Here is a 27,130-nt window from a genome sequence, read left to right on the forward strand (position 1 = left end):
CCGTCAGTCACACCTCTGGGGTTCACCTGAAATAGCAACCAGACCCTCACTGAGGCAACAACACTGCCAAGTTCCTGCTCACTGCAGCATTATTTACAACAGCCACGATGTGGGAACAGCCCCCATGTCCGCCCGGAGAATGAGCACATAAGGAAAACGTGATGGACACAGACCAAAGGATGTTATTCTGCTTGCTGAAAGAAGAAAATTTTGTCATTTGTAATAATGTAATGGACCTGGAAGATACTTGGTCAACTGAAATCAATCAACCCTGGAGAACGAATATTCCATGTTTCCAATTATGTAAAGTAGCTAGAATGCTCAACCTTCTACAAGACAGTGGAATGATAGTTGCTAGGGAATGATGGTTGCCAGGGAATGGAGGCGGGGAAGGGTGGGAGCTGTTTACCCCAAAAGCTCAGGCCCCCAATTTCTGACTGACTTCCCATAACTAGGTCTACCTCCCACTCTTCATCACACCCTAGCAATGCCATGTTAATAGAAATCTACCAATGGATTAACACGCTGATTAAGTCAAAGTCCTCAGAAGCCAATCACAGGTGTGGAAAGTGCAGGTGTGGCAGCTGTTGGGGTGCTGGAGTTACAGGTGTAGAAAGTGCAGGTGAGGCAGCTGTTGGAGTGCAGGAGTTACAGGTGTAGAAAGTGCAGGTGTGGCAGCTGTTGGAGTGCAGGAGTTACAGGTGTAGAAAGTGCAGGTGTGGCAGCTGTTGGAGTGCATGAGTTACAAGTGTGGAAAGTGCGGGTGTGGCAGCTGTTGGGAGCAGGAGTTACAGGTGCATCCTGCTATGCCCAACTTTCACAAGGGCTCTAGATCCTCAAACTTGGGTTCTTTCACTTCCTCGGCAAGCACTTTAACCTCTGAGCCATCTTCCCAGATCTAATTTTGGTTTTTCAAAAGACCCAGAAGAAACACAGCAGGGCAGCTGCCCATATGAGCACACACAGCTGTGACTATACCCAAACTGCAGGCAAGCTCAAGCCAACCTAGAGCCCAGTGTGGCGAGCAGAGGCACGTAGGAAGTCCCACCCCAGCTGAGAAGCTACTGGCAATTGACAGCTGATAGGGATGGTGAGTTTTCATGACGCATGTTCCCCAAAGTAGTTGACCAGCTCCAGTGGAAGGCCACATATCCAAGACAACATGGATAGCACTAACTGGATTGATGGGAGGGGGAGCAAGACAACACAAAATTAGGAGCATAGCAAAAGGAGGCGGATCTGGAAGGAACAAGGAGAGAGTGAATATAATCCAAACACATTGCTTAAAATTCTAAAATAACTGATAATAATAACAACAACAAAAAGAATGTAAAGTGGTGTAGCCATTTTGAAAAAAAATGATAATAACTAGAGTGGCCAAGATGGCTCAACGGGTAAAAGTGCCTGTTACCAAAGCCTCAGGACCCAATGGCGGAAGGAGAGAACCAGCTCCAGCAGGCTGTCTTCTGACTGCCCATGCTGGCCCCATGCTATGCATGCCCCACCCCCATCAACAAGTACTGTAAGAAAAAGGCTTTATTGTTTTATATTTGTTTAATCAAGTAAAGAGCTGTCTCCTGGTGCTGACCTCTGCATTAGTCACCACAGCCAAGAGGTGGGAGTAACTCGCATGTCCGTCAACAGACGAACAGACACACAGAATGTGGTCTTTTTGTCCAGGGGCAAATTATGTAAACTTTATAAGGAAAAGCACAGCATCTCATAGCAAAACACGGACGGGCTTCCCCCAGGACAGTATGTTAAGCCAAGTGTATGGCTTTGATGCCCCTGGAAGCTTCCTGTTACTTGAGTAGGTGAGCATGAGCACTCACATTCGATCTGCTTACACAGAACGGAACTCGGCAGCCAAGTGTGTCAACTGCTCACAACGGGGTTAGATTACTGTACTACCCAGGCCACATTTGCTGAGAGGAAGAGGGGGACAGATGGGCTGAAGTATGACCTGTCGCCGGCAGCATCCTTTGTACCAAAGACGCTGGACAGATCGGAGCCATCACTTTGGGTGACTTGTTTGTCCTCGGAGATGTTCTAAGACCAACACATTCTGCCATGGAGCTCTGACCCCTTGCCTCGAATTGTCCAGACTCCAGGTGACCAGCTGCCTGGACTGCTCATAGGGACATCCCGAGGCTGCAGTGACTGGCTACTGACTACACTTCTGAGAGATCATGTTGCCTCTGGCTGTATGGGCCGGCTGGCCTGCTGGCCTCTTTCCAGCTTCTTCTCTCTGCCCTGCTGCCTTCCACCGTTGCTCTGCTTCGTGCCCTCTCTGTCTTTCCAGAGCTCGATAGGAGATAGCAGCATCCTATTTAGCAATACACCTTGAGAGCTCTTAGAACACAGCACTAGGGGCCGTTAGCATACACGTTCCATAACTAACAGAAGCTTGACAGCAAGTCCTGTACACAGAGGCAGGTACCAATAAACCTTTCTTGTCCCAACAGGACCAAAAGAGGACGACGGGGAAGAGTTGATCCATACATCCTCCCTGAGTCTACCTACCCGTTCCCTTCCCAACACCCTCTCCCTACCACTATTCTATGTAAGGGCAACGTTTTATGTTTTGTTTGGGTTTTTGTTTTGTTTTCTCTTCGACTTAAAAACTCCTGAGTAAATGGATCAGCTACTAGATGACTGCAGTTCATATTTACAACAGCAGGTGGCACTAGCACCATATCTATCTAGTACTACATTTAGCCTGATTCCCGACCCCCCCACCCAGCCCCGATTTTTTTTTTTAAATAATGATTCCCAAGGACAGCATTTCTTTTCCAAGAATAACATTTCCTCCTTGATCTCTTAATTTTTGTTATTCCTCCATAATAGCATGCTATTCCTTCATACTTTAGCAAGCTATTTTCAGTAACATATATTGAATTACTGCTTTCCAAAAACCACAGGCACAAATTGCTGTGGACTGATTTCCTAAAATTTATAAACCTGTTTGGAGACTTATTCCTCTCTCTGTCCTTTGTTCTCCAAATTTGACGGTCCTTTTTGAGGGCCAAGGAGACAAGAACATTCCATATCCGTGGGCTTCTCTAATCCTAAGAAAGGTCTTGCCACACTTTCTAGGATGTCACAGAACACATATTTATTAGACATATTTATTAGAAAGTTCATACAGCGCTGAATGACGCCATCCTCCTGTTGCTTGGTGTACAGGCTCCTAAGTCATTTAGCGACGATGGTGATTCTATTTTCCTGTTAGATGGTTCATGATCTCACAGGTATCTTCCTGTATTTAGATTCCTCTGCTGCTGGCTCTGCAACTAACGTCAGCTCCCTCTCCACATGAAAAGTCACAAGTGACCTCTCACATAAGGGTCCCCCTCACTTGGGTTTGGGCACCCCGTCAGCAGGAGTAAGATGCTCACTGACAGTCAATGCTAAGGAAACTGTGCAAAATCTATTATGCAACCACAATGGTTTCGCTTGTGACCAGACTTCTGTGGTTGGTGCAGAAGAGACGATGCTGACACAGATCACAGTGCTACCCCAACCACAAGGGCAGGGCTGTCGGCTCACCCTGGGTGGGAGGGTGGAGGCTGAGGCCCCATGAATGCCTTATATGGAGGGCATGGCATTGACTTTGCTGGAAGAATTCAGAATAACACCCCATATCTCTGCAAGGCTCCCGTCCACTCAGGAGTGTTCTCACTGACCAGCAAAGGACAACTGTCCGGCTCGGTCCACTTAGACCCCTTCTGTGATGGATCAAGTAATAGCCTTTGGCAGTCAATTGCCTTCTGTACTTGTTGGTGAACATTTGGGGGAGAGGAGCAGAATTTGCAGCAACTTAAAGATCATGCCTTTCAGCATAGATTTCATGAAAGGGCTCTCTCTCTCTCTCTCTCTCTCTCTCTCTCTCTCTCTCTCTCTGTGTGTGTGTGTGTGTGTGTGTGTGTGTGCATGTGTGGTGTGTGTGGTGTGTGCCGTGTGTGCATGTGTGCATGTGTGCGTGCATGCTGGTATATGTGAAAGGGAGTGTGTTAAAAATGTTTTGTCTCTCTTTGTTCATACAACAGATGTGGTATTTTATGAAGAAAAGTTTACTTCTCGCGGCTCAGTGAAGAAAGTCCAAGCATACAAGGCCAGTCCCTGGTAAGAAAACCCATGCTAAAGCAAAAGGGAGAAAACCCAGTGAAGAGCCAATCGGGGAAATTCTCATCCTTTCATGAAACTGTTCTCTGTCATGATATCAACGCAGTCTTAAACACAGAGCTTCCGTGAGCTAACCACCTCAGTGCTGTTACCGTGGCCATTAAATTTTCACTTGAATTTTGAAAAGGACTCTTAAACCATGACTTCCATGTGCTTTTGATTCATTCAAAAGTGATGTTGATTCAGTTACCTCTGTCATCAGCAAGGACAATTTGATCTACTCTGATTCGTTCAGTTCTTGTCTCTTTCTTGTTGGGTACAGCATCCTGGATCCTGCTCTAGCTGCAGATGATCCCATACTCCAATCTATTTCTTCCTCAGTTTTTATTTGGGGGGTGGTTGAGACAGACCTGGCCTCAAATTCACCATGTAGCAAAGGATTTTATTTATTTATTTGTTTGTTTGTTGTTTATTATGATTGGTCTTTTGAGACAGGCTTTCTCTGTGTAGCTCTGGCTGTCCTGGAACTCACTCTGTAGACCAGGCGGGCCTTGAACTCAGAGATTGACCTGTCCTTGCCTCCCAAGTACTGGGATTAAAGGTGTGCACCACCACAGCCTGGCTCTAGTAAAGGATCTCTCTCTCTCTCTCTCTCTCTCTCTCTCTCTCTCTCTCTCTCTCTCTCTCTCTCTCTCTCTCTTTCTTTCTTTTTTTCAAGACAGGGTTTCTCTGTGTAGCTTTGGCGTCTGTCCTGGAACTAGCTCTTGTAGACCAGGCTGACCTCAAACTCACAAAGATCCGTCTGCCTCTGCCTCCCGAGCGCTGGGATTAAAGGTGTGCGCCACCACCACCCGGCTTTTTACATCTTTTCCAATGTAGCCGAAGCTACATTATGGTCCTCCTCCCTCGACAACTGGAATTTACAGATGTGTGGGATTCACAGTTGCTGGGATCCCAGGTGTGTTTCACCATCTTTCCATTGCCATGTGGCCATGGTTGCCAGTCTTGTTGTTGGCTGCTTTGGTCACAGCGACATACCTGAGGGAAGTCATTTCAGTGGGGGGGGGGGGCAGATTCAGCCTAGCTCACAGCTGCCCTGGTCAGGTGGTCCCTTGTACCTGGCTTACGGGGAGGGGGATTATCACGGTGTATAGCACACCAGCTCACTCATGACTGGGAGCAAATAGAGGCAGACCGGAAGGGGCGGAGAGCAAGATAGCTATGTCAAGGGGTGATTGCGGCCATTTCCCCCAAGCGGCCCCACCTCCTACTTTTACCATTACTCCTATGAGAGGAGGACTCTCTGGAGCCACCAATCCTGTGAGGTGAACAGACTTCGCAGGAACAAGGGAACAGAAACCAACTTCCCACAATCCCCCTGGAAAGTAGGCCCTCGGGACCTTGCCATCCCAAACCCTGACTGGCCCTCTATTTTAAAGGTCCTGCTATCTCCCAATAGAGCTGAGCTGAGGTTAAAGCCTTTAACACACGGCCCTTTGGGGGAACATCCTGGAAAGCATATGTAAAGGGCTCCTCCACCTCTCTTAGCTGATCCTTGGACTTGCTATATTGGCTTTCTGATAAGATATGCCACTCACAAAGTTCTTGCCATTCAACTAGTAGAGTAAAGCTCGCTAACTCATTCTCCATGGCTCGTTCCACACACTGCTTGATGAGGTTCGCTGGTATTTTATCTGGATCTCTGCTACAGCAGGGTATCTGGTACATGTCTATTTCTATGCCACGTATTTTAACAAGTTCTGTTGCTAGGGTGTTGGGAAGAGAAGGCCATCAGGGACTGTTGGTGCTTAGACAGCACGGTGCTGAGACGCATCCCTGGTATGATTGAGTTAAGTGTGGCTGACACTGGACATCGGAGGGGGGCTGTGAGTCAACACTGTATGTCTAGGGAACCCCAAATATAAACAGTGATGTAATCTGTTATATAATCCTTCTTGGCAGAATGTCACTTTTGTGTGGGGTCTGTATAAATATAGCCTCAAAGTGAGAGGCCAGGACTTGAGGCTTTGCCTTCACCAGCCTCTGTCTGTCTGTCTGTCTGTCTGTAGGCCTGTGTGCCTACCTATGTGCAGCCTATGTGCTGTATGCATGTTTACTACTGTTTGCCTGGATCCCTGCCAGTGTCTGCCTGAATTAGCGGCCTTTGCCCAGAGTGATAAAGTATGTCCTATGTCTTATCAGTCTACAGTTCCTTTTCTTTCTTCTTTTTTTGTTTTCGTTTTGTTTTTCGAGATAGGGTTTCTCTGTAGCTTTGGAGCCTGTCCTGGAACTAGCTCTTGTAGTCCAGGCTGGCCTCGAACTCACAGAGATCTGTCTGCCTCTGTCTCCCGAGTGCTGGGATTAAAGGCGTGTGCCAAGTTCCTCAAATTCTTAACCTTCCAACCTTCCATGGCCCTACTTTCCTGGCATCGGAGCATGGACCTCACATAGGGTTATGCTAGTTTCAAAAGATAAATTAGGAGACTTCTTGTCTTCTTCTATGGGATAGTGAGGTAGTTTGAATGAGAACTGCCCGCCTCCACAGGCTAGGGTATTTGAACACTTGCTTCCCACTTGGTGGTGTAGTTCTCCTCTCCTCTTTCTCTCTCTCCCTCCCTCCCTCTCTCTCCTTCTCCCCTTCCCTCCCTCCCTCCTTCCCTCCCTCTCCCTCTCTTCCTCTCCTTTCCTCCCCCCCCTCTCTCCCTTTCCCCCTCCCTCCCTCCCTCCCTCCCTCCCTCCTTCCCTTCCTCCCTCCCTCTCTCCTCCCCTCCCCTTCCCCCCTCTCCCCTCTCTGCTTCCAGCTTTTGTTTGAGTTGTGATTTCTCAGCTTCCTCCTCCTGCCACCACGCCTGCCTGCCATGATGGACGGCCATCCTGCTGGAACCACAAACTAAAATAAACCCTTTCTTCCATATGTTGCTTTGAGTCATGGAGCTTAATCATATCAGCAGAAAAATAAGTGATATGGACAGCAAATATTGTGTTTAACTGACTTACTTTTCAAGTATACCAAAGCATTTGCTGTCTGGTTACGCGTATCTTTTAAAATTTATTATTATTATTATTATTATTATTATTATTATTATTATTATTATTATTTTATTTAATTTTATGTGCCTTGGTGTTTTGCCATGGGTGTCCGGTCCCCTGGAACTGGACTTATAGACAGTTGTGAGCTGCCATGTGAGGGCTGGGAATTGAACCTGGGTCCTCTGGAAGAGCAGTCATTGCTCTTAACCACTGAGCCATCTCTCCAGCCCCTAGGTATACTCTTTAGCAGTAATATTTTTATTCCAATACTTTCTATGCTGTTTAGTTAGCTTGGGCTTGGGTTTACTATTTTTTTGGTTCTGTTTTCTTTGTTTTCATTTCCCAGTGGATTATTTTACATTTTGATCTTACAGCTTATTTTATAAAACCTGTACACAATCAGTCTTATACACTCTGACTTCTCTACACCTGTGATTCCAGATCCTTCTTAGTTCTAACTAGGTGTGCTTGTATTTTTTTATTCTTGTTCCTCTTCCTCCTTCCCCTTCTTCCTCTTTCTCCTCCTCCTCTTCTTCTTCTCCTTCTTCCACAGGATCCCTTTATGTAGCTCTGCCTATCCTGGAACACACAGAGATCCTCCTGCCTTTGCCTACCAAGTGCAGGGATTAAAGGTGTGCACCACCACACCCAGCTTTTTCTCTTTTATTCTTGAATAAATTTCCTAGCATTTTCTTGTTAGTATGCTTCTGCATCAAAAAGGTTAGAGAAGGTTGAACTAATGAAGCGGCCATCTGAGTTGTCCTGTTGTTTGCATTCTGGGCACATAGTAGGAGCTCCTTCTTCAAGTTTGCATAGCATGTTGAAGAATTCCCAGCGTTTGCACCGAGGCAAAGAACTACAAGAGCAATCTGCAAAGAAGCAAACCAGGACTCACAGGAAAATCACAGGAAAAATCAAAATCACCTCCCAGTGCCAGGGTCTGCCTGGCGCTTGAGTGTGCCAAGACCACATTTCACAAGGGCAGGCATTAATACAAACACATCACTTCTAAGTGGAGTTTGCATCTGGGATGAGCTGAAGTGAGTTAATTCTCCTTCCCAAGGGCTCTCTGCAAACGTAGCAGGCAAAGTGTAAGGGAGCAAACCCTGAGCTGTAATATACTGGGAGGGAGGGGCCTGTTTAAATAAGCACCTGATACCACAGTAGGATGACTAAGAAACCACGGAAGTAATGAACTTCAGGACTCTGCCTGCCAGAAATTGCTCCGCCAAGTAAGGTGACTGCTGCAAAGTCCAGACGGGCAGACAGCTGGTTATCTCGGAAGAAATGGGTTCAGGAGTTCTGGCCAGATGTGAGCAAGGCACTTGGAGGAAGCTGCACCTTGAGAATGGACTGGGTGGGGTGCATCACAGTCCTAATAACAGCCAACACCCTAACCTTGGTCTAGTTTACGCGATTCAAGGGGTTCTTGCTAGCACACAGTTTCAAAGAACACCTTCCAAGATAAGGGAATTCAAACTCTTGCAGTGCAAACTAAAAGCCCCTAAAGGTCTGAGTCACTTTTATTGTGTTTGTAACAATTCTACTTTATCTGCCCTTTCTCCCAAAAGGATACAAAGAAGGACATTCAAAAACATAAATTTTAGGGATAACAGGGGAGGTGTGTTTGTGTGTGTGTATGGGGGGGAGGGAGTTGATACCAAGTGGCCTTTTCGGGCCAGTTAATGAGACCTCCTATTCTGCCTTCCAGAATATCCCTACAGATATTTTAGGAAAACACCAAGTCATTCTTCTCAGGGCTCACAAAGCATTCTGGGTATTTGATATTCTTCTGCCCTAACCTTAACCAGATGATACTGCCACCATTCATCTGGCCCTTCCGATCTCCTCAGGGTACTGTAACACTTCCTTCTAGTGCTAATCCCTTATTTTGGCTGGCAGTGTTTGGGGGGACAGGGGCATCCACTGAGATGTTCGCATCCACTCTGGAGGTGTCTGCTGTGGCTACTAAAGCAATCGTGTGTGCCATTGTCTCACAGAGGAGGTTTGGATTTTGATCTAGAGTTCTTATCATTCAGTATAGACTTTAAAGGGGTGGGTGCAGACAATAAAAACAGAAAAAAATGGATCTCCCTGTTCCTAGAAATGTCACATTCTCTGCCCCGCCCCAACCCCACCACCCTACCTTCTCTGTCTCTCTCGTTTGAGAAAGGGTCTTGTCACAGAGGTCAGGCTACCCTGGGACTTACGATTCTCCTGCCTCCACCTCCCAAGGGCTGGGATTACATAGGCATCACAATCTCCAAAGACCCTGTCAGGTGATTTCTAAGCCAGTGTTTACGATTTAGGACCCTTTCCTCCCAGTGACCTCTCCCAGGTCCTCATGCAAATACTTACAGTGGGAAGGCTCCAGCAAGGTCTCCTTCATCTTATTCCTCCTGGGTGCTCCAGCCCTCCTGCCCACCTAAGGGGTGCCAATCCTGTTTTGTTTTAGGGCAGGGTTGTGGGAGCTGACAAACTAAGGCCTGAGGGCCAAGTCAGTTTATCTGCTGCTTTTATGCAGCCTGGAGTTACTTTCCTTAATGCCTGGGAATAGAAAACCAGAGAAAGACATTTCATGAAATTATGTGAAATTCAGATACAAATAAGGTTTTCTCGAAAAGCAGCTGTACTCGTTCATTTACATATTGACTGTGGCTGGATTCCTGTTGTAACTGCGCCATCAAATCATTGCAGCAAAGTCCCTACGGTTGCCAGGTGGTAGTGGCAAACATCTTTATCCCAGGACTCGGGAGTCAGAGGTAGGAGGATGGATACAAGTTCGAGGCCAGCCTGGTCTACAAAGCCAGTTCCAGGACAGATAAGGCTACACAGAGAAACCCTATCTTGAGAAAAAAAATAACAAAACCAAGTCCCTATGGTCAGCAAAGGTATACATGTGCACTTGCGTGCATGAGCACACGCGTACACACACACACACACGTGCACACACATGCACCTTTCCAGAAAAAGACCCATGACCTCAGGTTTCCATCAGAGCCCTGAATTAGACTGCTTGGTCTGGATTTACTTGTGCCTCACACTAGTTAACTGCGCAGGCAATTTCTTCCATCTTCTAAACCACCATTCCCACATCTGTGAGGTGAAGACAAGAGTGACAGTCACCTCACGGGACAGCACTGGGAGGAACGAAGCCAGGTATATGCTTGGCCACACACACCCATCATGACTCCATAACTGGTAAGGACAGGAACTGAAATTGTCCTGACACTAAATAAAAACCCTAGACCAAGCTTTTGTCTTCTTGACAGAGTGACAGGAAGAAAATTCTGCCAAATGTGACAGTCATGGAGACAATATAGCCCAGGTGTCACTGGGACCAAGAACTGCTGGTGAGCCGCTACTCCTACCACAGATAAAGGTCGAGTGTAAGCAGACAATTCCCAGCTTGTGCGCATAGCCCATGAGTTTTCCATATTATGTCTGAATTCTCGTCGTTATCTCATTTTGAACAGTTTTGCTAGGTTTGTTTTAAAATATCTATTATTTTATGTTATGTGTATGCTGGCGTAAGTATATGTGTACCACAAGCGTGCAGGAACCCATAGAGGTGGGAAAAGGATGTCAGATGCCCTGGAACTGGGGTTAAATGTGCCTGTGAGATTCCATGCGTAGCTGGGAAGGGAACCTGGGTCCTCTGCAAAAGCAGCAAGTGCTCTTGACCACAGAACCACCTCTCCAGCTCAGCTCCATTTTTGATTCTTGAGACTGGGTCTCATCTATCCTAGGGTGGACTTGAACTCCTGATGCTCCTACTGCCTTCTCCTGAATGTTAGGATTTTAGATATGTGTGATCATGCCAAGCTTTTGGGAGGTATTTTTTATGTACATACATGGACCTTTCAAAACCTATTTTTTAAAAAACTATACAAATGCACCCATTTTTTAACCAAAGAGCTTTCATCCATCTCACATGACTATGAATCTAATATAGTTTTCAGCAAACTAATGATTAATTTAAAATCTGTATGTGTGTTTATGTGTGCATACACATTCATATGTATGAGTGCTGGTGTGTATCACATATACACGTTGATGTCAAAAGAGAAACCTGATTGCCAGTCTTCACCTTAACACTTGTGCACATTGGATCTCTTGTAGTTTTCTGCTAGCTGGTCTGCTAGCTTCCAGGGAGCCTCCTGTCCCTACCTCCCATCTCATTATAGAACCCCAAATTACAGCACACCACCATGACATGTCCCCCTACAGAGACCTCAGATACAGCACACCACCGTGTCATGTCCCCCTACAGAGACCCTGGATTATAGCACACCACTGTGCCACATCCCGCTACAGAGACCCTGGATACAGCACACCACCATTCTCCATTCAGCCTCACGTAAGTTCTGGAATTCAAACTTAGGCCTTCACTCTTACTCAGCAAACACTTTCAATACTTTACCCACTGAGTATTTCCCCAGACCACCAAACAAAAAAAACAAAACAAAACAATGATTTCGTAATGTTCATAGCATCAACCTCCCTCCCAAGGTGACTTCAACCAATGTAGACGTTTGCAACAAAGAGCATCCTAGAAATAAAATCAAAAGTGTCTTGTTTTGTGGTGTAAGAGGTTAAAGTGCCAACCAAGCACAAATCTTCCCATGAGGGGGAATCAAGAGAGGAATGGTATAAAAGCAAGATTATTCTCCCCCCTAACTATCAGGGTTCATTTCCCACTCAAGGCCAGGTTTCCAAGCAGAGGATGGATCCAGTGATGTTCAGAGTCTGCACCATTTGGGGGTACAAAGTAGAGAATGATGTGAGAATCTCCAGGGTGTATGGGAAAGTGTTTCTGGGGCTCAAAAGATGAGCTTCATTGCCCTGTTCAGCTCAGGGGTTCCAAATTCCAATGCATGACTCACTCTATAGCATTGGCCTGAAAACACCCTCAAATCTCGGCTTAGAGCCAATAATCATTTACTTTTGGAGACAGGTTTCTCTGTGTCCTGGAATTTGCTCTGTAGACAAGGCAGGCCTAGAACTCATGAAGACCTGCTTGCCTCTGCCTCCCTAAGTGCCACCTCTACCCCCGTCCTTTGCTCCAGTAAACCATTTGCATTCCTTGTCATTCTAGCAGAAACTGACTTCCTTATTTAGAGAAAAAACAAACAAATAATTCCCACAAAACTGTCCATAACAAAATCCGTACATTCTTATAAGAAAGTTGGGTCAGGCAGACTTGGTAAAATAAACCCCATCAATGGGGAAAGTGGAGCTGTCTTGGTGTCTTATATTTGGAAATGTTGGGGACAGTTCCAGAATTCAGGCCAATCAAGCTAGCCTAGAAATCCATGTCTCCTCAATTCTTTCTGTGGCGCTCCCGCAAGCACAGATGTGAGAGTCTTCTTGGGTACATGAGATGCTGGTATTCTTATGGGCTTTGGAGTCTAAATATCTGTAATTGTGGAGTACGGTTCATGGCTTGTTTTTTCTTTCCTGAAAAGGCATCAGAGGAAAAGGGAAAGGCTAATTCTGGAAAACAGGCTGTTACTCCACCTACCCATCTGGTCAACTCTCTAATTATAACCCTCATTTTAATAACAAGACTTTGAATAACTGTGTTTTTATGATTGAAATGGATTTTCAAACTGGGATCCAATCATCTGATAGAACAAAGTGGGTGGACTTCAGTCTGCAGAGGGAAAAGAATAAACGCCATGGAAGTTGTGATGAAGGTTTTCCATCTCCCTCCCTCCCTCCCTCCCTCCCTCCCTCCCTCCCTCCCTCCCTCCCTCCCTCCCTCCCTGTCTCCCTCCCTCCCTGTCTCCCTCCCTCTTTTTGGTTTTTGTTTTGTTTTGTTTTTTTCCAAGACAAGGTTTCTCTGTAGCTTTTGGACTAGCTCTTGTAGACCAGGCTGGCCTCAAACTCACAGGGATCCGCCTGCCTCTGCCTCCCGAGTGCTGGGATTAAAGGCATGTGTCACCACTGCCTGGTTCCTCCAACTCTCTTTTTTTTTTTTTTTAAATTTTTTATTTATTTATTTATTTATTTTTTAATCTTTTTTTTTTCATGGTTTTTTTTTTATATTTAAAAATTTCCATCTCCTTCCCTCCTCCTCCCCCTCCCTCCCTCCTCCAACTCTCTTAAAAGCAATCATCGCCAGGCTTGAAATCTCCAGAGTCCGAATTCAAATCCAGAGCTTTGAAAATAGCCTACAACTACGCACAGGGAGCCCACTGAAATGGCTTTCGCTGAAAGGATTGACATTTAGTGTGCATTAAATGTAAACATATATACTCGGTTAGAGAACAAAGACCATCCTTTTCCCTGCACACAGGTGACCGAGGCAACTCTAGGAAGCCCCCACTGCCCCAGCAGCCCAGACCTATGGCTGAGGTTGACAGCTTCTAAAGGTCCAGGGTGAGCGGTGGCTGAGCAGTGGACGAGGCAATAAATCCTAGGGAGTAGCCAAAGGCGGGGAGCAAACTTTGATCCACAACAGAGAGTGCAGACAAGGCAGAGATCACAGACCAAGAAACAAAAGTGGCAGCTGTGTCCACCAGTCGTTCAGGCGGGAATGAGTGCGGGAGTCATTCATTCTTCACTGGCTTTGTCTCTCACACCCCAAGGCCAGGGTTTGCAGAGCCTTTGTGTGGACAGTGCGAGTAAAGAGCTCACAATCACAAAACCCCAAAACAACGAAATTTAAGCTCATCTTCTTGCCAGCTTTTTCCAGAAACACACTAGTAAAGCAGAGAGGCCAGTAGGCCTCGTGGGGAGCCCCTCGCTGCTCCTTCTGTCCTCCTCTTGCCCCTCCCTCAGTTTGTGTCCACAACTCAAGACCTTCCCACAGGCACCTACCTTCCCCTGCTGTCTTCATTGATGTGGATCTCCTCAGCCCTTGCAGACACAGGTAGACAGTGCCTGTTATCCCCACTGACCGAAGCTCGGAGCCTCCAGTCATAACACAGGAAGTTCTCATCCTGGTTGTGGCCTCCTGCGTGGCAGCACCTCTGCCTCTTGGGCCAGGTTTCCTCTGCTTTACTCAGATCATTCGGTGCCCAAGATTCTTTGCCAGCTGGGAGCCTGTCGGACCTGCTGCGTGGCCTTTGCTTTGCCATGCAGGCCACCTGGAACACTTCCCCCTTTGTCATCCTCACTTCCTGCAGTTCTGCCCTACAATCTCCTCTCACCTCAGAGGCCTTTCCAGATACCTCTTTGTTAATCCATGGCACCCACACTCCCCATGTTCCTTGCTAGGGTTTCTCTCTGCGGGCCTGGCCTCCTGTGGCATGCATTAATTTCTCCTAGTCTTACTTTCTCTGTCAGCTGTGTGAAGGTAGGGGGTCTCACTTACCTCACTGCTGAACCTCCATTCCAGGAACAGTGCCCAACACAGAGTAGCTCACTTAGAGAGAGAGAGGAAAAAGAAATCACCTTGCCTGGGTGGTTAAGTTGATCATGATGTCATTGACCACGGAGAAGTTATTTTGGGGAGATGGTGGGGATCTTTGTGGATGTCAGGTCTTCGCTGATAGAAAATAGGTTTCTCTGTGTATTAAATAGATTCAAATTGGAACTTTCTTTTCTTTCGAAGAGTGTTTCTTGCCCGTTTTTATTTTTTCCTTTCAGAACTCTGTTTAGTACAGTACAGTTTGTAACTTGGATTATTGTTTTCTTGTTGTTTAGATTCTTTGGTAATTATTTTTAAACATTCAGTATTAAGTACACAATGAAAATTTATTTTTAAATTACAAAGGAAATAAACAACACATTATGTAATAGTATTTAACTTTGAGTTTTCCCCAAATACAGAATAAAAATTAACATTTAAAACCAGATGTAACTGAAACACTTTAAGAAAGATGGCCGAAGCATGGTCATTAGTAGGTACCAATTATGCTTCTCTCATCCAGGAATCGAAGTTTGGGACTTATTTTCTAAAGAGGAAAACCGGGATTAAAAAGCTATTCAGGCATGGTTTGCAAAAAGTCACCAGAGGTCACTCATTTCTGACCAAGTATTACTGTCCTTTACTGTGTGATTTAATTCCGTGTTCTATTCTTGTCAGGCTCCAAACTGGCAAGAAAGCCTCCACAGACCCCAAGAACAACACAATTTCTCGCAAGAGATTTTTTTTTTCAGATGGCGAAGCTAACTGGCCACTTAATCTGAAATTTTATTTCTAAGAAGAGTCTACCTCACTCTGGAGGTCTCTTCTGGGGGAAGCGCATCTCCCCGCAGAGGGCGCCACGAACATCCCTGTGTAGTTCAAGGCACAGCCGCCTTTTGGAGTCCTCAGTCTGAGTCTGGAAAAAGACCCGGGATGAATGTTCCCGGGTCTTCCTCACAGGGTCCTTCTGGGCAGAGGGGCAGTTGGAAAGGGGACCCCTTGGAGCGGACACCTTCCCTCAGTGTGAAGCAGCTACTGGGGGAGAAATAAGTCCCTGAGTTCGGGATTTCCAGCTTAGAGCTTTGTATACAGTTTCCTAAAGGAAAGGAGACAGGATACTTTTGAAGCGCCCGCGTCCCTCGTCCCTTGCACTAGTTCCCTGCGGGATTTGAAGCCCGGCTTCCGGCTCTCGGGGCTTCAGCAGACACTCCCGGAGGCGAAGGCGGTAGCTCACCGCTCATTCATTCAACAAATATTTACTGAGCGTCCGGAGGCGACCGGAGACTCTCACCGGCTCCTCCTCCCCCTCCTCCTCCGCGCGCTGCGGCGCAGCCTGGGAGCGCTGGGAACCGCAGAGGCGACCCCGGGAGGACCCGGAGGACCCGGCGGCCAGCTCTCGGCCGTGGCTCGAGCTGGGCGAGGCGGAGTCGGCGGGGGAGGCGGGCGGGCGGGCGGCCGGGGCGCAGAGGGCGCGGCCAGCGGGAGGAGCCGGGGCGGCGCCGGGGAGGGCGCGCGGGGCTGCGCGGCCGCCGGCCCCAGCAGGTGACCGCGGGCGGGCGGGCGAGCGAGCTGGCAGCGCGGGCGTGCGAGACCCCGGGCGCGAGCGAGGCGGGACGGCGCGGCGGAGACGCGGCCGTGCGCGCCAAAGTCTCCCAAGTTTTGCCGGAACATGGCGGAAGAGTCCGACCGGAGCAGCAGCGCTCCGAGTACGAGTAGCTACAGCCGCTAGCGCCGCGGGGCGAGGTCGTCGCCATGGCCCGCTGGATCCCGACCAAGAGGCAGAAGTACGGGGTTGGTGAGTATTTGCCCCGCCCCACCCTGACCCGAACGCCACCGAGTCCGCCTCAGGCTTTGGCCCCGCCGAGCTGGCGCACCCTGGCCGCCCGGCCCCCCTGGTGCTGCAGCCCCGGGAGTCCAGCCCTCCCTGGTTGCTAAAAGTGCTGCTAGGTTTGGGGACTCTGATCCCCCATTTGAACCCCCAACTCCAGCTCTGCGCCCTGTAGGAGCGCGCGCCGGGTCCTCTCTGCCGTAGGTGTCCAGCGAGGGTCGCACGTGGGATGGTGCGCTTTGCGCCTGCCCTTTTCCAGATTCCACTCCGAAGCCCCAAAGTCCGGCTCCTTCCCTCCTTGGGACTGCAGTCCCGACCGCAGTCACAAACAGAATTAGAAGCCTAAGTTGCAAGTGGAGGTGATGGAAGAGGCAGGAAGTGTGTGGCGTGGGAAGGAGGGCAAGGGGTCCTGGGGCTGTGTGTGAGGACACCCATTCGACCTACCGGCGTGGATGAGGAGGTGTGACACAGCTTCCCCGCGTGACAAGAAGAGGGTAGGTTCCGCACTGGCGCGTGGCAATTCGTGATCGCGGTATCCTCCAGCCCCGTGGTTGTTGAGCTGTTTGTCTTCTTGGTTTGGGTCTGAAACCGTGTCTATGCGGGTTTGGACCCAGTGGACAAACTTTCCACTTTCACTTTTGATTGAAGGAGGTCAGGTGAGAAGCACTCACCTTTAGCCGGGCGACTGCCATGACAATTAGACTTTAAAAGGAGTCTCTGGGATAAACAAGTATGTTGTGTGAGAATTTTATCACTTTCTCTCGGATTCATTCACTTGGCACGTTTGAAATGTAATCCTTTGCTTCACTCCCTTCAGCACGCCTCTTTTTCTTCACCTCCCGGGCCCGCAGAAACACTGCCTGATGTAATTAGTCTGTTGCGACATCTAGACTCCTTTCAGACATAACTCCTATGTGCCTCCTTAACCGTGACTCAAGTTTCCCCTCTCGTCTTTAGCATATTATTAATTTGATGCAGGCTGAAAGCCTTCACAAAGACATTTGTAAATATCTATCTATCTTTTCCCAAAACTTTTTTTAATTTGGCTTTATTTTTAGAATTTTTGCTTCTCCACATGGCTGCAGGTCACACAGATAGGTGAGATTTTTTTCAGCCCCAGATCACCAAGTCTTGACTTAACCCTCAAACTTCTGGTAGGATTGTTGGCCAGGTGCCGGCTAGTAAGTAACTGATCGTTGTGTAAGTGAAATACTGTAAAATTGATGAAGGGTTGGTGTGTCAATCATATAGCATGTCCAAAGCCTTGGATTCCCTCTCCTGCACCAAAAGGAGGGAATTTATTTGAGCAGTATAAAGTACTAATTAAAAGCATGTTTAGCATTAACTAGTCGCTAATTATAAAAAGGTCATTTCTAAACCGGTCGGTGGTGGTGCATGCCTTTAATCCCAGCACTTGGGAGGCAGAGGCAGGCAGATCTCTGTGAGTTCGAGACCAGCCTTGTTTACAAAGTGAGTTCCAGGACAGACTCCAAACTCTAAAGCTACACAGAGAAACCCTGTCTCGAAAAACCAAAAGGAAAAAAAAGTTTTTCCCAACAGGTATGTTTCTTACAGAGTGCTGTATGTTGTCGAAGGCATGGAGTGGGACTGTTGTTTCCGGTATTTTCCTGGGCTCTGGAGTCAGGGTTTTGGTTATTTATCAGAGGTTGTGAAAAGTCTTTGGCTATTGCTTCTAGGGGAGCAGATCTCAGCAAAGTTGTTCCAGGGTGTCATCAGGGATACTTCCTTCACTAGACACCGCAGGCAGATTCAGGTAGATGTGGATGCTGGATGCTGAAGAGGGAATATGTCTCCCGGGGGCATTGGGACGCTTGTGTTGGAAGCTTGCCCTGGCTGGAGGAGAACCCGAGAGAGCTGTTTTCAGAGCTCACATAGTGGAGTCCCTTCCTCCACTCCCCTTCTGTGACCTCTCCACCGTGGACAATACACTCATCACTGTGCTTCTGTATTCCACTGAGAGCCAGTCCAATGGGGCTTTGCTCCCTTGTGCTTACCCTGCCCCCCTCTACAGGACCCTCCCAACACTGCCTCCCTCTGTAGCCTTGCCCTTGGGGGTTCAACTATGCCTACTGCTTCCTTGAGGTTTGCTTCTGCAGGTCTTCACTGAGTCTCCACCTTGTACCATCCCTAGCCCTCCCCACCACCAGGTGTTATAGAACGCTAGCCGGGTCAGCAAAACCGCTGTGGCTACTTGCCATGCCAGCATATGTACTGACTGTTGATGTTGGAGGAGTTAGGAAGGATTATTGGTTTCTCTTCTATGACCCCAGCCGCACTCTCCAACAATCTCTGGCTAGTTGTTTGTTTCTTGGTGTAGCCCTGGCTGCCGTGGAACTTCACTCTGTAGACCAGGCTGACCTCGAACTGATGTGTTTGAACCTGTCTCCTAAGAGCTGGGAATAAAGGCATGCACCACCATGCTCAGCATGGCTAGGTGTGTTGATTCTGCCCGAATTGCACACACATAGAGGGTGCATGTGAGGGTAACTGAAAGGAAGTTCTTCATCCAACCTGGAGTGAGACTTTCTGGTGCCAAGATTACTTGGGGGTCCCCTACTCTTCTTGTGCTCTGTAAGTAAGCCCAGTGGTTCCCCAAGTTGGACCTTGGTAGAATTATACCTTGGTTTGTCATTAGTGCGCTATAAAGAGGGGCTAGATGTTTACATCTCCCCAGGGGAAGAATTCTGGCAAACGAAGGTTATGGGTTTTTATTTCTGCCTGAATCAGAAGGTTTTACCAGGTTGACCACAGTTCCCCTTGCAGTTATCAGTAGTCAGATGAGGCCCAGTTATGAAATGGCGTATGAGAGGGAGAACGAGAACACATTCATATAACTTATTTTCGTATAGTATTATAATCTTTTATTGTTAGTTATTGTTCATGTCTTACAGTGCCTAATTTATAAATTAAGCTATCCTAGGCCTATGTTGGCAGGGTATTACAGGGTTTCATGATCAACTGGGGTTTTGGAACATGTCTGCTGTGGGCAAGGGGCCACCTCTGTAAGTGTTTTCAGTAGTCATCGCCCTTGATGTTGAGGGGCCCTGAAAGTGGGCTCACATAACTTTTCTAGGGACTTAATACAGTTTTCTCCAGTTCAGCTTTGACATTTCACTTGTCCCAACCCAAAATGTGGGTTTTATTGGAAGAAGTCAGAATCCCCACTATTTCCTGCGGAAGTAAGGAAGCATTCCTTGGGTTGTTTGAAGGTCGTTTGGATGTCATTCTTGGGTGTACTGCTGTGATTGTACTGCCCTGGGACGTTGTCACTTCTGGGGGCAGATGATGAAAGCTGCCTGGTTGCCATCTCGAGGCTTTTGGTGACTTTCAGCCACCCCACCTGTGGCTGTCTGCTGCAGAGAAGGCTGCCACTCAGGGAAGGTTTGCTGCCAGGGTGGACTGTCCTCTGCATTTGAATTGTGCTTGGGAAAGGTAACAGTCCCGCCATGCCTCTGCTTTGGTTCCCTCTTGATTGTTTTTCAGTAGGGACTGAAAACGCCTGGGGGTCCTGAGTTCTTGAATGCAACATGAACTAGTTCAGCCTCAAGTATTTGGGTGAACCTAAGTGACCACTGTGCACATCTGTGTTGTCTAGAAAGGGGATTGATAGACTTTATTCTTTAGAATAAGTACTTTAATACTCAACATCAGTATTCCAGAGCGAGCTCCCTAGAGCGAGTGCTAAGTCCTTAGGAATAGATTACTGTCCCAAGCCAAGCAACTTTATGTTTCCTTCACTTTTCTTTTTCGATGTTACTTATTTGCGGGACTGGTGACTGAACGCAGGGCCTGGGGAGACCTAGGCTGATGTTCTACTGCTGATCTGTACTCCCAGACTGTTGTCATCTTCATTATTGCGTTTTGCAAGGTTGTCCAGGCTGGTCTTGGAGTTCCTTAGTAGCCCAGGCAGGCCTTGAAGTTGGAATCTGCTTGCCTTAGCCTCCTGAGTAGTTGAGTCTATAGACCTATATAGCCAGGTCTGTATTACTTTATGTTACTCGTCTTTTTAGCTGTTCAAGTGTATGGAGTTGTAAAATACTAATATTTGATTTTTAAGCACGTATCAATGATAACTATGCTCAGTCACTGTCAGCCTGTCTCTGTCTGAGTCAGGGTCTCCCTGTTGTAACCCAGGCAGGCCTGGACCTCTCCATCCTCCTGCCTTTAGCCCCGGGCTTGCTAGAATTAACTAGCATGCACCGTGACACTCAGCTTAAGTATATTTTTAAGTCAGCTTCTACACAAGCCATTTATGTCAAGAACAAAGATTACATTCTTTGTTGGCAAAGCAGCTCACTGAGGCATGTTGGGATTTCCGGTATCTATAGCTATAGCATGATAGGAAGTCTTTGGAGGAAAACGCTGGCTTTCACAGTTAGCCCTCCAACACTTTAGTTGTGCTTTGCCCTGGTTAGCCTCAAGCATCGGGCTTTGCAGAGCAGATCCTTAGGTGCCACTTTAAGACCTAAGCCAGACTCTGGGTCTTTCTTGGTGCATTCAGCGTGTGCCCTGCTCTTGCCTTCCTGCTTTACCCTGGGCACAGTATTCCTGAGGTTGGGGTGTGACATCAAGGAGAGGATTCCATAGTGACTGGTCTGGTTTGTTTTTTAAGAGTATTCATTTTTATTATTTGTAATCATATTTATGGGGCGACAGGACAGTATATGCATGAGTGTTGTCGGAGGCTGTTTGTTTGTTCCCAGCCACTCAGACCCAAAATAGTCACACAGAAACCATATTATTTGCAATACTGTTTAGCCAATAGCTTAAGCATATTTCTAGCTTGCTCTTATATCCTAAACTGACCCATCTCCATTAATCTGTGCATCACCACGAGGTTGTTGCCTACCGGCAAAGTTTTAACGAACTCAGACAGAAGCGTCTGTCTCCTGTGGTGGCTTCATGGCTTCCCGCAACTGGGCCTACTCTCTCCTCCTCTATCTGCTTGGAACTCCCACCTTGCCTTATTCTGCTAAGCCACTGGCCGAAACAGCTTGATTCATTAACCAGTAAAAGCAACATGTATACAAAAGGACTTCCCACACCACATGAGTGCAGGTGTTGCTAGTCAGAGGTGTTGGATCCCCTGGAGCTGGAGTTACAGGTGCTTGTGAGCTGCCTGATGTGGGTACTGGGACCTGAGCTCTGGTTTGCTACAAGAATTGTGTATCATTTTAATCCCCGACCCCCCTTTCTAGCCCACCTCCCCCTTTTAAAATTTTGAGACAAGTAGCGCTGGCTGGCCTTGGTGTCCTCTTACCTACGCCTCTTGAATGACAGAATTATAGGTGTGCGCCACCAAATCCAGCTCTGATTTCCTTTTTGGGGCTTCCTATGGTAGCCCAGTCTAACCTTGAACTCCTGACTCTCCGCTCCAAGTGCTAGGATTCTTGGCCATGTAACACCACCTGGCATATATGCTGGGGATGAAGGGGTTTGTGCATGTTAGGAAACCACTCTTTCAACTGAGCTACTCCCCCCATCGTCTCCAGTTTCCTTTTAAAGAGAGGAAGTTGGTACCTAGCGAAGGAACGCGAATTGCTTCACTCCAGGGGTTCTTGGCTTCAGGATTACATGAAGCTATTTGGCAATCTGGTGATGCCCTGGGATCCCTTCCATGGGATGAAATTCCTGAGTACATCAACTGAACTACAGAGGACTGAAAATGAGACTCATTGTCTTGAAATATTTGTCTAGGAGAAGAGGGGTCAGAGAATGAATATGCCTCGGAACTTGTGGGGTGCTGTTTTACGCTTTTTCCAAAGAAGTGCTGTTCCGAGCACCACGTCAGGACGGTCCAGAACAGGAAGGGTCTGGAGAGAGGTTTTCAGAGGCTCGTGAAATGCTGAAGCTTTTCATGGTGATACTGAACAATCCGTGTCCCCTTTCCACACTCAGGTTCTCGTGGGTGTACGTGGGAGCTTGCCCGGAGGTTAAGTGTGACATGGCAGGGGATCAGCAGAACCCCAGGTCCATATGAGACTCCAGATGCCATCTGTGAAGCCAGACATTAAGGGGGCACACAGGGACAGAGAGAGATGGCTTAGTGGCTAAGAGTACTTACGGCTCCAGGAGAAGTCCAGTGTTCACTTCCCACCCACGTGGTGGCTCACCACGTCTGCAGCTCCAGATCTAGCAGGTCTGAGGCCACTTCTCCCTGTCACGGGCACCAGATATACACACGCTGCCATACATACACGCAGGCAAGCATTCATATGCACAAAATAGATAAATATAAAAAATTAAAGGAGCATAAGTATAATATGCCAAATGCATGCTTCAAAGAGTTTTTGTTTTTTTTAAAAAAAAGTTTGTTTCTACAAGACTATGTATTGATGTTCCCATGTATCGGGATCCGTATAGTGATTTTGAATTTATATTTTCAAAACATGACAGTTTGGATCTCTGGTGTGACCACCTATAGAGGTGACCCATGCAGAGGAGGGCTCTTGGTGGGAAGAGTTCTAAGCGCTGGAGCACAGCCGTGAGGCACTGTTGCCTTTGCCAGGGCCAGCAACAGGCACAGGTTTCCCAAAGCCCCTATAGTCCCACCCCTAAACCACACTTCCTTTCTCTGTATTTCCTCTCCTGGACTCCGGTTGGTTATGCCCCCTGAGTCTTGTCACGTTGGAGACCACTGACTGTGGGCGACCTTTATGGCTGGAGTCATACCTGCTTGCCATCACACAGCTTTTGATGTGATATTTTCTTTCTCTGCCTGACTCCCCCCCCCTTTTTCTTTTTCTTTTTAAACTTAGCACAGTCCCCATCAGATCTGTTCCTCCTTCTCATTGTTTGCCGTATGAAGAAGCAGTGTTAGGATGGGGGAATGGGAATGAAGTAGCAGAGCGGGATTCTGACTGGACACGGCCTGCTTCTTACTAAAGAGGGGGAGGCCGGTGCCTGGCTGAGTCTTCGACGTCTGTCCAGTCTCCCTTGTTCACGGGAGCTGTGTTCTGTGGTGTTTAGCAAACACTCAATCGTAAGTACAGTGGTTCTTCCACCAGGTTGTTCTCCCCAGTCGGGGTTATCTGTGATCATGAATACGATACGGGAAAAATCCAGAACAAGTAATTCATATATTTTTTTAAACGTTGCATGCTGTTCTGAGCATGGTGACCCCCCACCCCAGTCCTAGTCTGTCTCCCAGGACATTGAGCATTCCTTTGTCTTCATTATCCATGCTGTATACACTGCCCACCCGTTAGTCACTAAGGAGCCCTCACAGTCAGCAGCTTGACTGGGGTTTGGCAGTGCTGTGTTTGTGCGACTTTTATTTTGCTTATTAATGGCCCCAAAGCCCAAGATTAGTAATCCTGGCAGTTTTACTCAAGTATATGGTTCCGGCTGTTCTATTTTTATTACAGTTGTTATTCGCTTACGGTGCCTAACTTACGAGTGAAACTTTATCTTAACTCCGTATGTACAGGAAAAGCATAGTATATGTGGACTTGGTTACTGTCTGAAGCTTCGGGGATGCCCTGAGGGTCCTGGAGTGCAGAGGGCAGAGTGTCACTCTGTTTGGTCTCACTTGAGACTGGGGCACCTTTGTCACTGCTCTGCATGGGTTTGTGGCAGAGTCGGCAGGAGTGATAAGGGAGTTAGCAATGAGTGTGAATGAATAGAGACTGCTTGCTGAAGATCGGCTGTGTTAGGCAAAGAGTTGGAAATAGGAATCTCTTTCACCCCATGTGGCTTTTGTCCCGTTTTGCTTTGTCAGATTTAATACCGTTGTGCCCCCGCACCCCACCCCTGTTCTGAGGCAGGGTCTCAATGTAATGGCAGGCTGGCCGGAATGGAACACGGAGAATGGATGGTAGCCTTAAAATTCGGGTCCTCCTGCTTCTGCTGCCCGAGTGCTGAGATGACAGCATCCCTCGCCATGCTGTGTTAGGACTTGACCCTTGACAGGGAAAGCCCTGAGCCCCCAGGTGACTCCTGGAGGGCTTTCTTGTCCAACCTTATCCAGTCTCCCAGGACCCCGCCTCTGACCTCCCTGCCCTCTTGCTTTGTCAGTGCGGTGTCTTTGCCTGCCTGGTACCAATGGTCTCATCCTATCTTCTTAAATACGCGACTCTTTATCTCCAGATTTGGACCCCTGCAGGCCTCTTCCTGGCATCTCTACATCTCATCCCACTTACAGCAGGCAGCTCTCCTAGGCACTGGACAGTCCCTACTTAACACGACAACCCCCCATACCAGCACCTTCCCAGCTCCTGTCATTTCTGTGCTAGGCTCAGACCCAAGGCCAAGAGTCATCCCAAGTTTGTCCTGTCCCCAAGTTTTGTCCTTCCTCCATAGTTTGTCCTCACACCACTACTTCCTGGTATGTTTGATGTTGTCTTTTCCCTACAAGCCTGCTTGGTGGCCTTCCAGCTCCTTGCTCTTTCCCCTCTCTGATCCTTACAAAGCCATGTCCCCTCCCCCGTAAGTCCTCCATGCTTCCCAGGTGTGGTCAGTGGCATAGGACCTCGTGGTCATAGCGTAAGCTCCATGTTCTTTCTACCCCTTTGCATCCCTTTTCCCTCCAGCCCTGCTGGCGTCATCTCTGTTTTTTGTACTCTGCAAGTTCAGTTTGACTCAGGGCCTTGGCACTTGGGCCTCCCTCTTGTGGAATGTGCTTCCTGGACGATAAAATAAAACTCTTCCCCAGTCCCTTCTGAGATCCCTCACGTGGAAGCGCCATTTTCCTGGCTCACATCTCTGTGTGCCGAGCCCTTTACTTGTAGAGATTGACTGACTGATCGTACACTAAAATGTGAAGCAGCTCTCTAATTTTAGCAGCATACCCCAGCCCCAGGAATGCTACCTGGCTTGCAGTTCGCAGCCAGGGAATATGCAAAGGCACAGGTGATTCTATGCCCACCAGTTACCAACTGGTCTACCCACTCCTCAGAGACTATACATAAACATGCTTCCCACCAGGTACATGGCAGTGGGGAAGAAGACATCTGATCCATAGAGAAAGTAGGCCTATTGAACTTTATGATCATAAGACTATGTCACCGAGGCGAGGAACTGGAATCATCTGTATTATTAAGTAGAAATATACTAAGAATATAAGAAATAAGAATATAAGAAATCTATATTATTAAGTAGAAATAAAATGGAGGCTTTTCTCATTGTTTTATGGAAGGGACCTGGCTGGATTGAGAAGCCGGTGACACTAAATAGACTTGGAGGGGGGGGCGGGGTTGGATGAGTCGTTGGATGGATGCTGTGTTGAGCAGGAATTGGCAAAGAAAGAAGGTGTAGTCTTGGGGGGTAAAGGAGATGCCTCGGGCACCACAGAAGGAGCTGTGTTGCTTTTCCTGTCGGGATGGAGATGCTGTGCAGTGGGTACCCTCGGAGAAAAGGGAAGCGACTGTGGGTAATGAGGTAGAGAGAGTGGGCATCGACTGACGAGGGCATTTCTTAGCTTGTTGTCACTGGGAAGACTGAGGCAGGAGGATGATGAAGTCAAGGCCAGTTTGAGGGGTAGGGTGAGGACTGTTCCGTCAAAAATGTACCCAAATTTCTGTGAGGGTCCTTAGTGCGATACTGCCACCATCGTGGCTGAGAGTTTGAATGAACTTGTTTCCCATGATGGATTTGGAGAGACAGACCAGAGCAGTTGAGGATAAGAATTCATCCTCTCACTATCAAATTTTCTTATAAAGGAAATGTTTTCCAACTATTAGCGTATTTCCAGAAATACTCAATGTAACAGCATAACAACCATAACCCTTTACTTATTACGGATTTTTAATACATTCAAGGAATGAAAAAAAGCTTCATGTGGGTAGCACATGCCTATATTCTTAGCACTAGGGAAGCAGAGGCTGGAAGGACCTGCTTGGACTACACAGAGAGATTCTGGCTTAAAAAAAAAAAAAAAAGGATAGGTAAGTAGATACAGGTGTGGTCCAGGACTTTGAAATTACTTTGAATGAACTTGACCCTTGGACTGGCCTGTATTTCTGAGGCCAAGAAGTACTTAGTATTTCAATGAAGGGTTAGACGTGCTAATACATACACACCTGTCCTCTTATCCCTCAAGAGGCTGAGGCAGAGCGATTGCCACTAGTTGGAAGCCAGCTCCGCCAACTCAGCAAGAGACTTTGTCTCAGACAAAAAAAAAAGCACCCTTTTGCCCTCAATAGAAGGAAACGTACATTCCCCCTTACTACAGAGGTGAAAACACCTATAGAGTGCATCCTCCTTGTGGGCATTAAAGGATGTGATTTAGTGATGCTTCAGCCGTGGTTTATAATTAAACCCAATTTGCTTTGGGATTACTGGGTTTTGCTGGGAAGCTCAAATAAGTGCTTTGGTGAGGGTGGAGGCAGAAATGGGAACAGGGAAGCAGCTGATAAGTGCATGAATTCATTGTGTTTTTCCAAGTGATGCCCAGTGCCCTTCCCTGAGCCCAGGCTGACAGGCCCCGTCCAGTGACTGAATTGCTGGCAACGAGGATCCCAGCCAGAGACAAGTGGGCTTTGTGTCTCTGCGCTTGGGCTTCATACAGCCCCTCCCTGTTGTTCAAATGGTGTCAGAATTGTTTTCCACCTTTTTCTGGTCGAACCATCTTCTTTCCAACTCTGACGGTCCTCGTCAGGGCGCACTTGGACCCCCCGAGTCATCTCCTCTAAGGATCTTAGGCTCTCTGCCCTTGCAGGCAATATGAGGGAACGAGATTGCAGCAGAGATGCAATCAGGTTGTTGCTGACTCAGTCAAGATGAGCAAGACCATATCCTGTGGTGGCTTAGTCACCTGTACTCTGTGTTCT

The 27,130-nt window shown here is 47.6% G+C and overlaps 1 protein-coding gene and 1 long non-coding RNA gene across 3 annotated transcripts in view; one reads left to right on the plus strand and one right to left on the minus strand.

Moving 5' to 3' along the window:
• Nucleotides 1-7,802: 7,802 nt before the first annotated feature.
• On the minus strand, nt 7,803-16,940 carry LOC119800510. The gene is made up of 3 exons (XR_005283031.1): nt 16,785-16,940; nt 9,514-9,702; nt 7,803-8,024 (listed from the first exon to the last, which is right to left on the minus strand). It is a non-coding gene; the product is annotated as an uncharacterized LOC119800510 (long non-coding RNA).
• The window catches only part of Dock5 (dedicator of cytokinesis 5), a 183,384-nt gene continuing 172,313 nt past the window's right edge, over nt 16,060-27,130 (plus strand). Inside the window, exon 1 of one of the 2 annotated variants that reach the window (XM_038310701.1) lies at nt 16,060-16,307. In XM_038310701.1, coding sequence (XP_038166629.1) covers nt 16,265-16,307 — 43 coding nt within the window. In that variant the 5' untranslated portion in view covers nt 16,060-16,264. Of the gene's footprint in view, nt 16,308-16,658; nt 16,835-27,130 lie in introns of those variants that run through there. The other variant, XM_038310702.1, reaches the window with a different exon arrangement.

The sequence above is a fragment of the Arvicola amphibius genome, chromosome 13 (assembly GCF_903992535.2).
Source record: "Arvicola amphibius chromosome 13, mArvAmp1.2, whole genome shotgun sequence".
In the NCBI taxonomy this organism is placed as follows: domain Eukaryota; kingdom Metazoa; phylum Chordata; class Mammalia; order Rodentia; family Cricetidae; genus Arvicola; species Arvicola amphibius.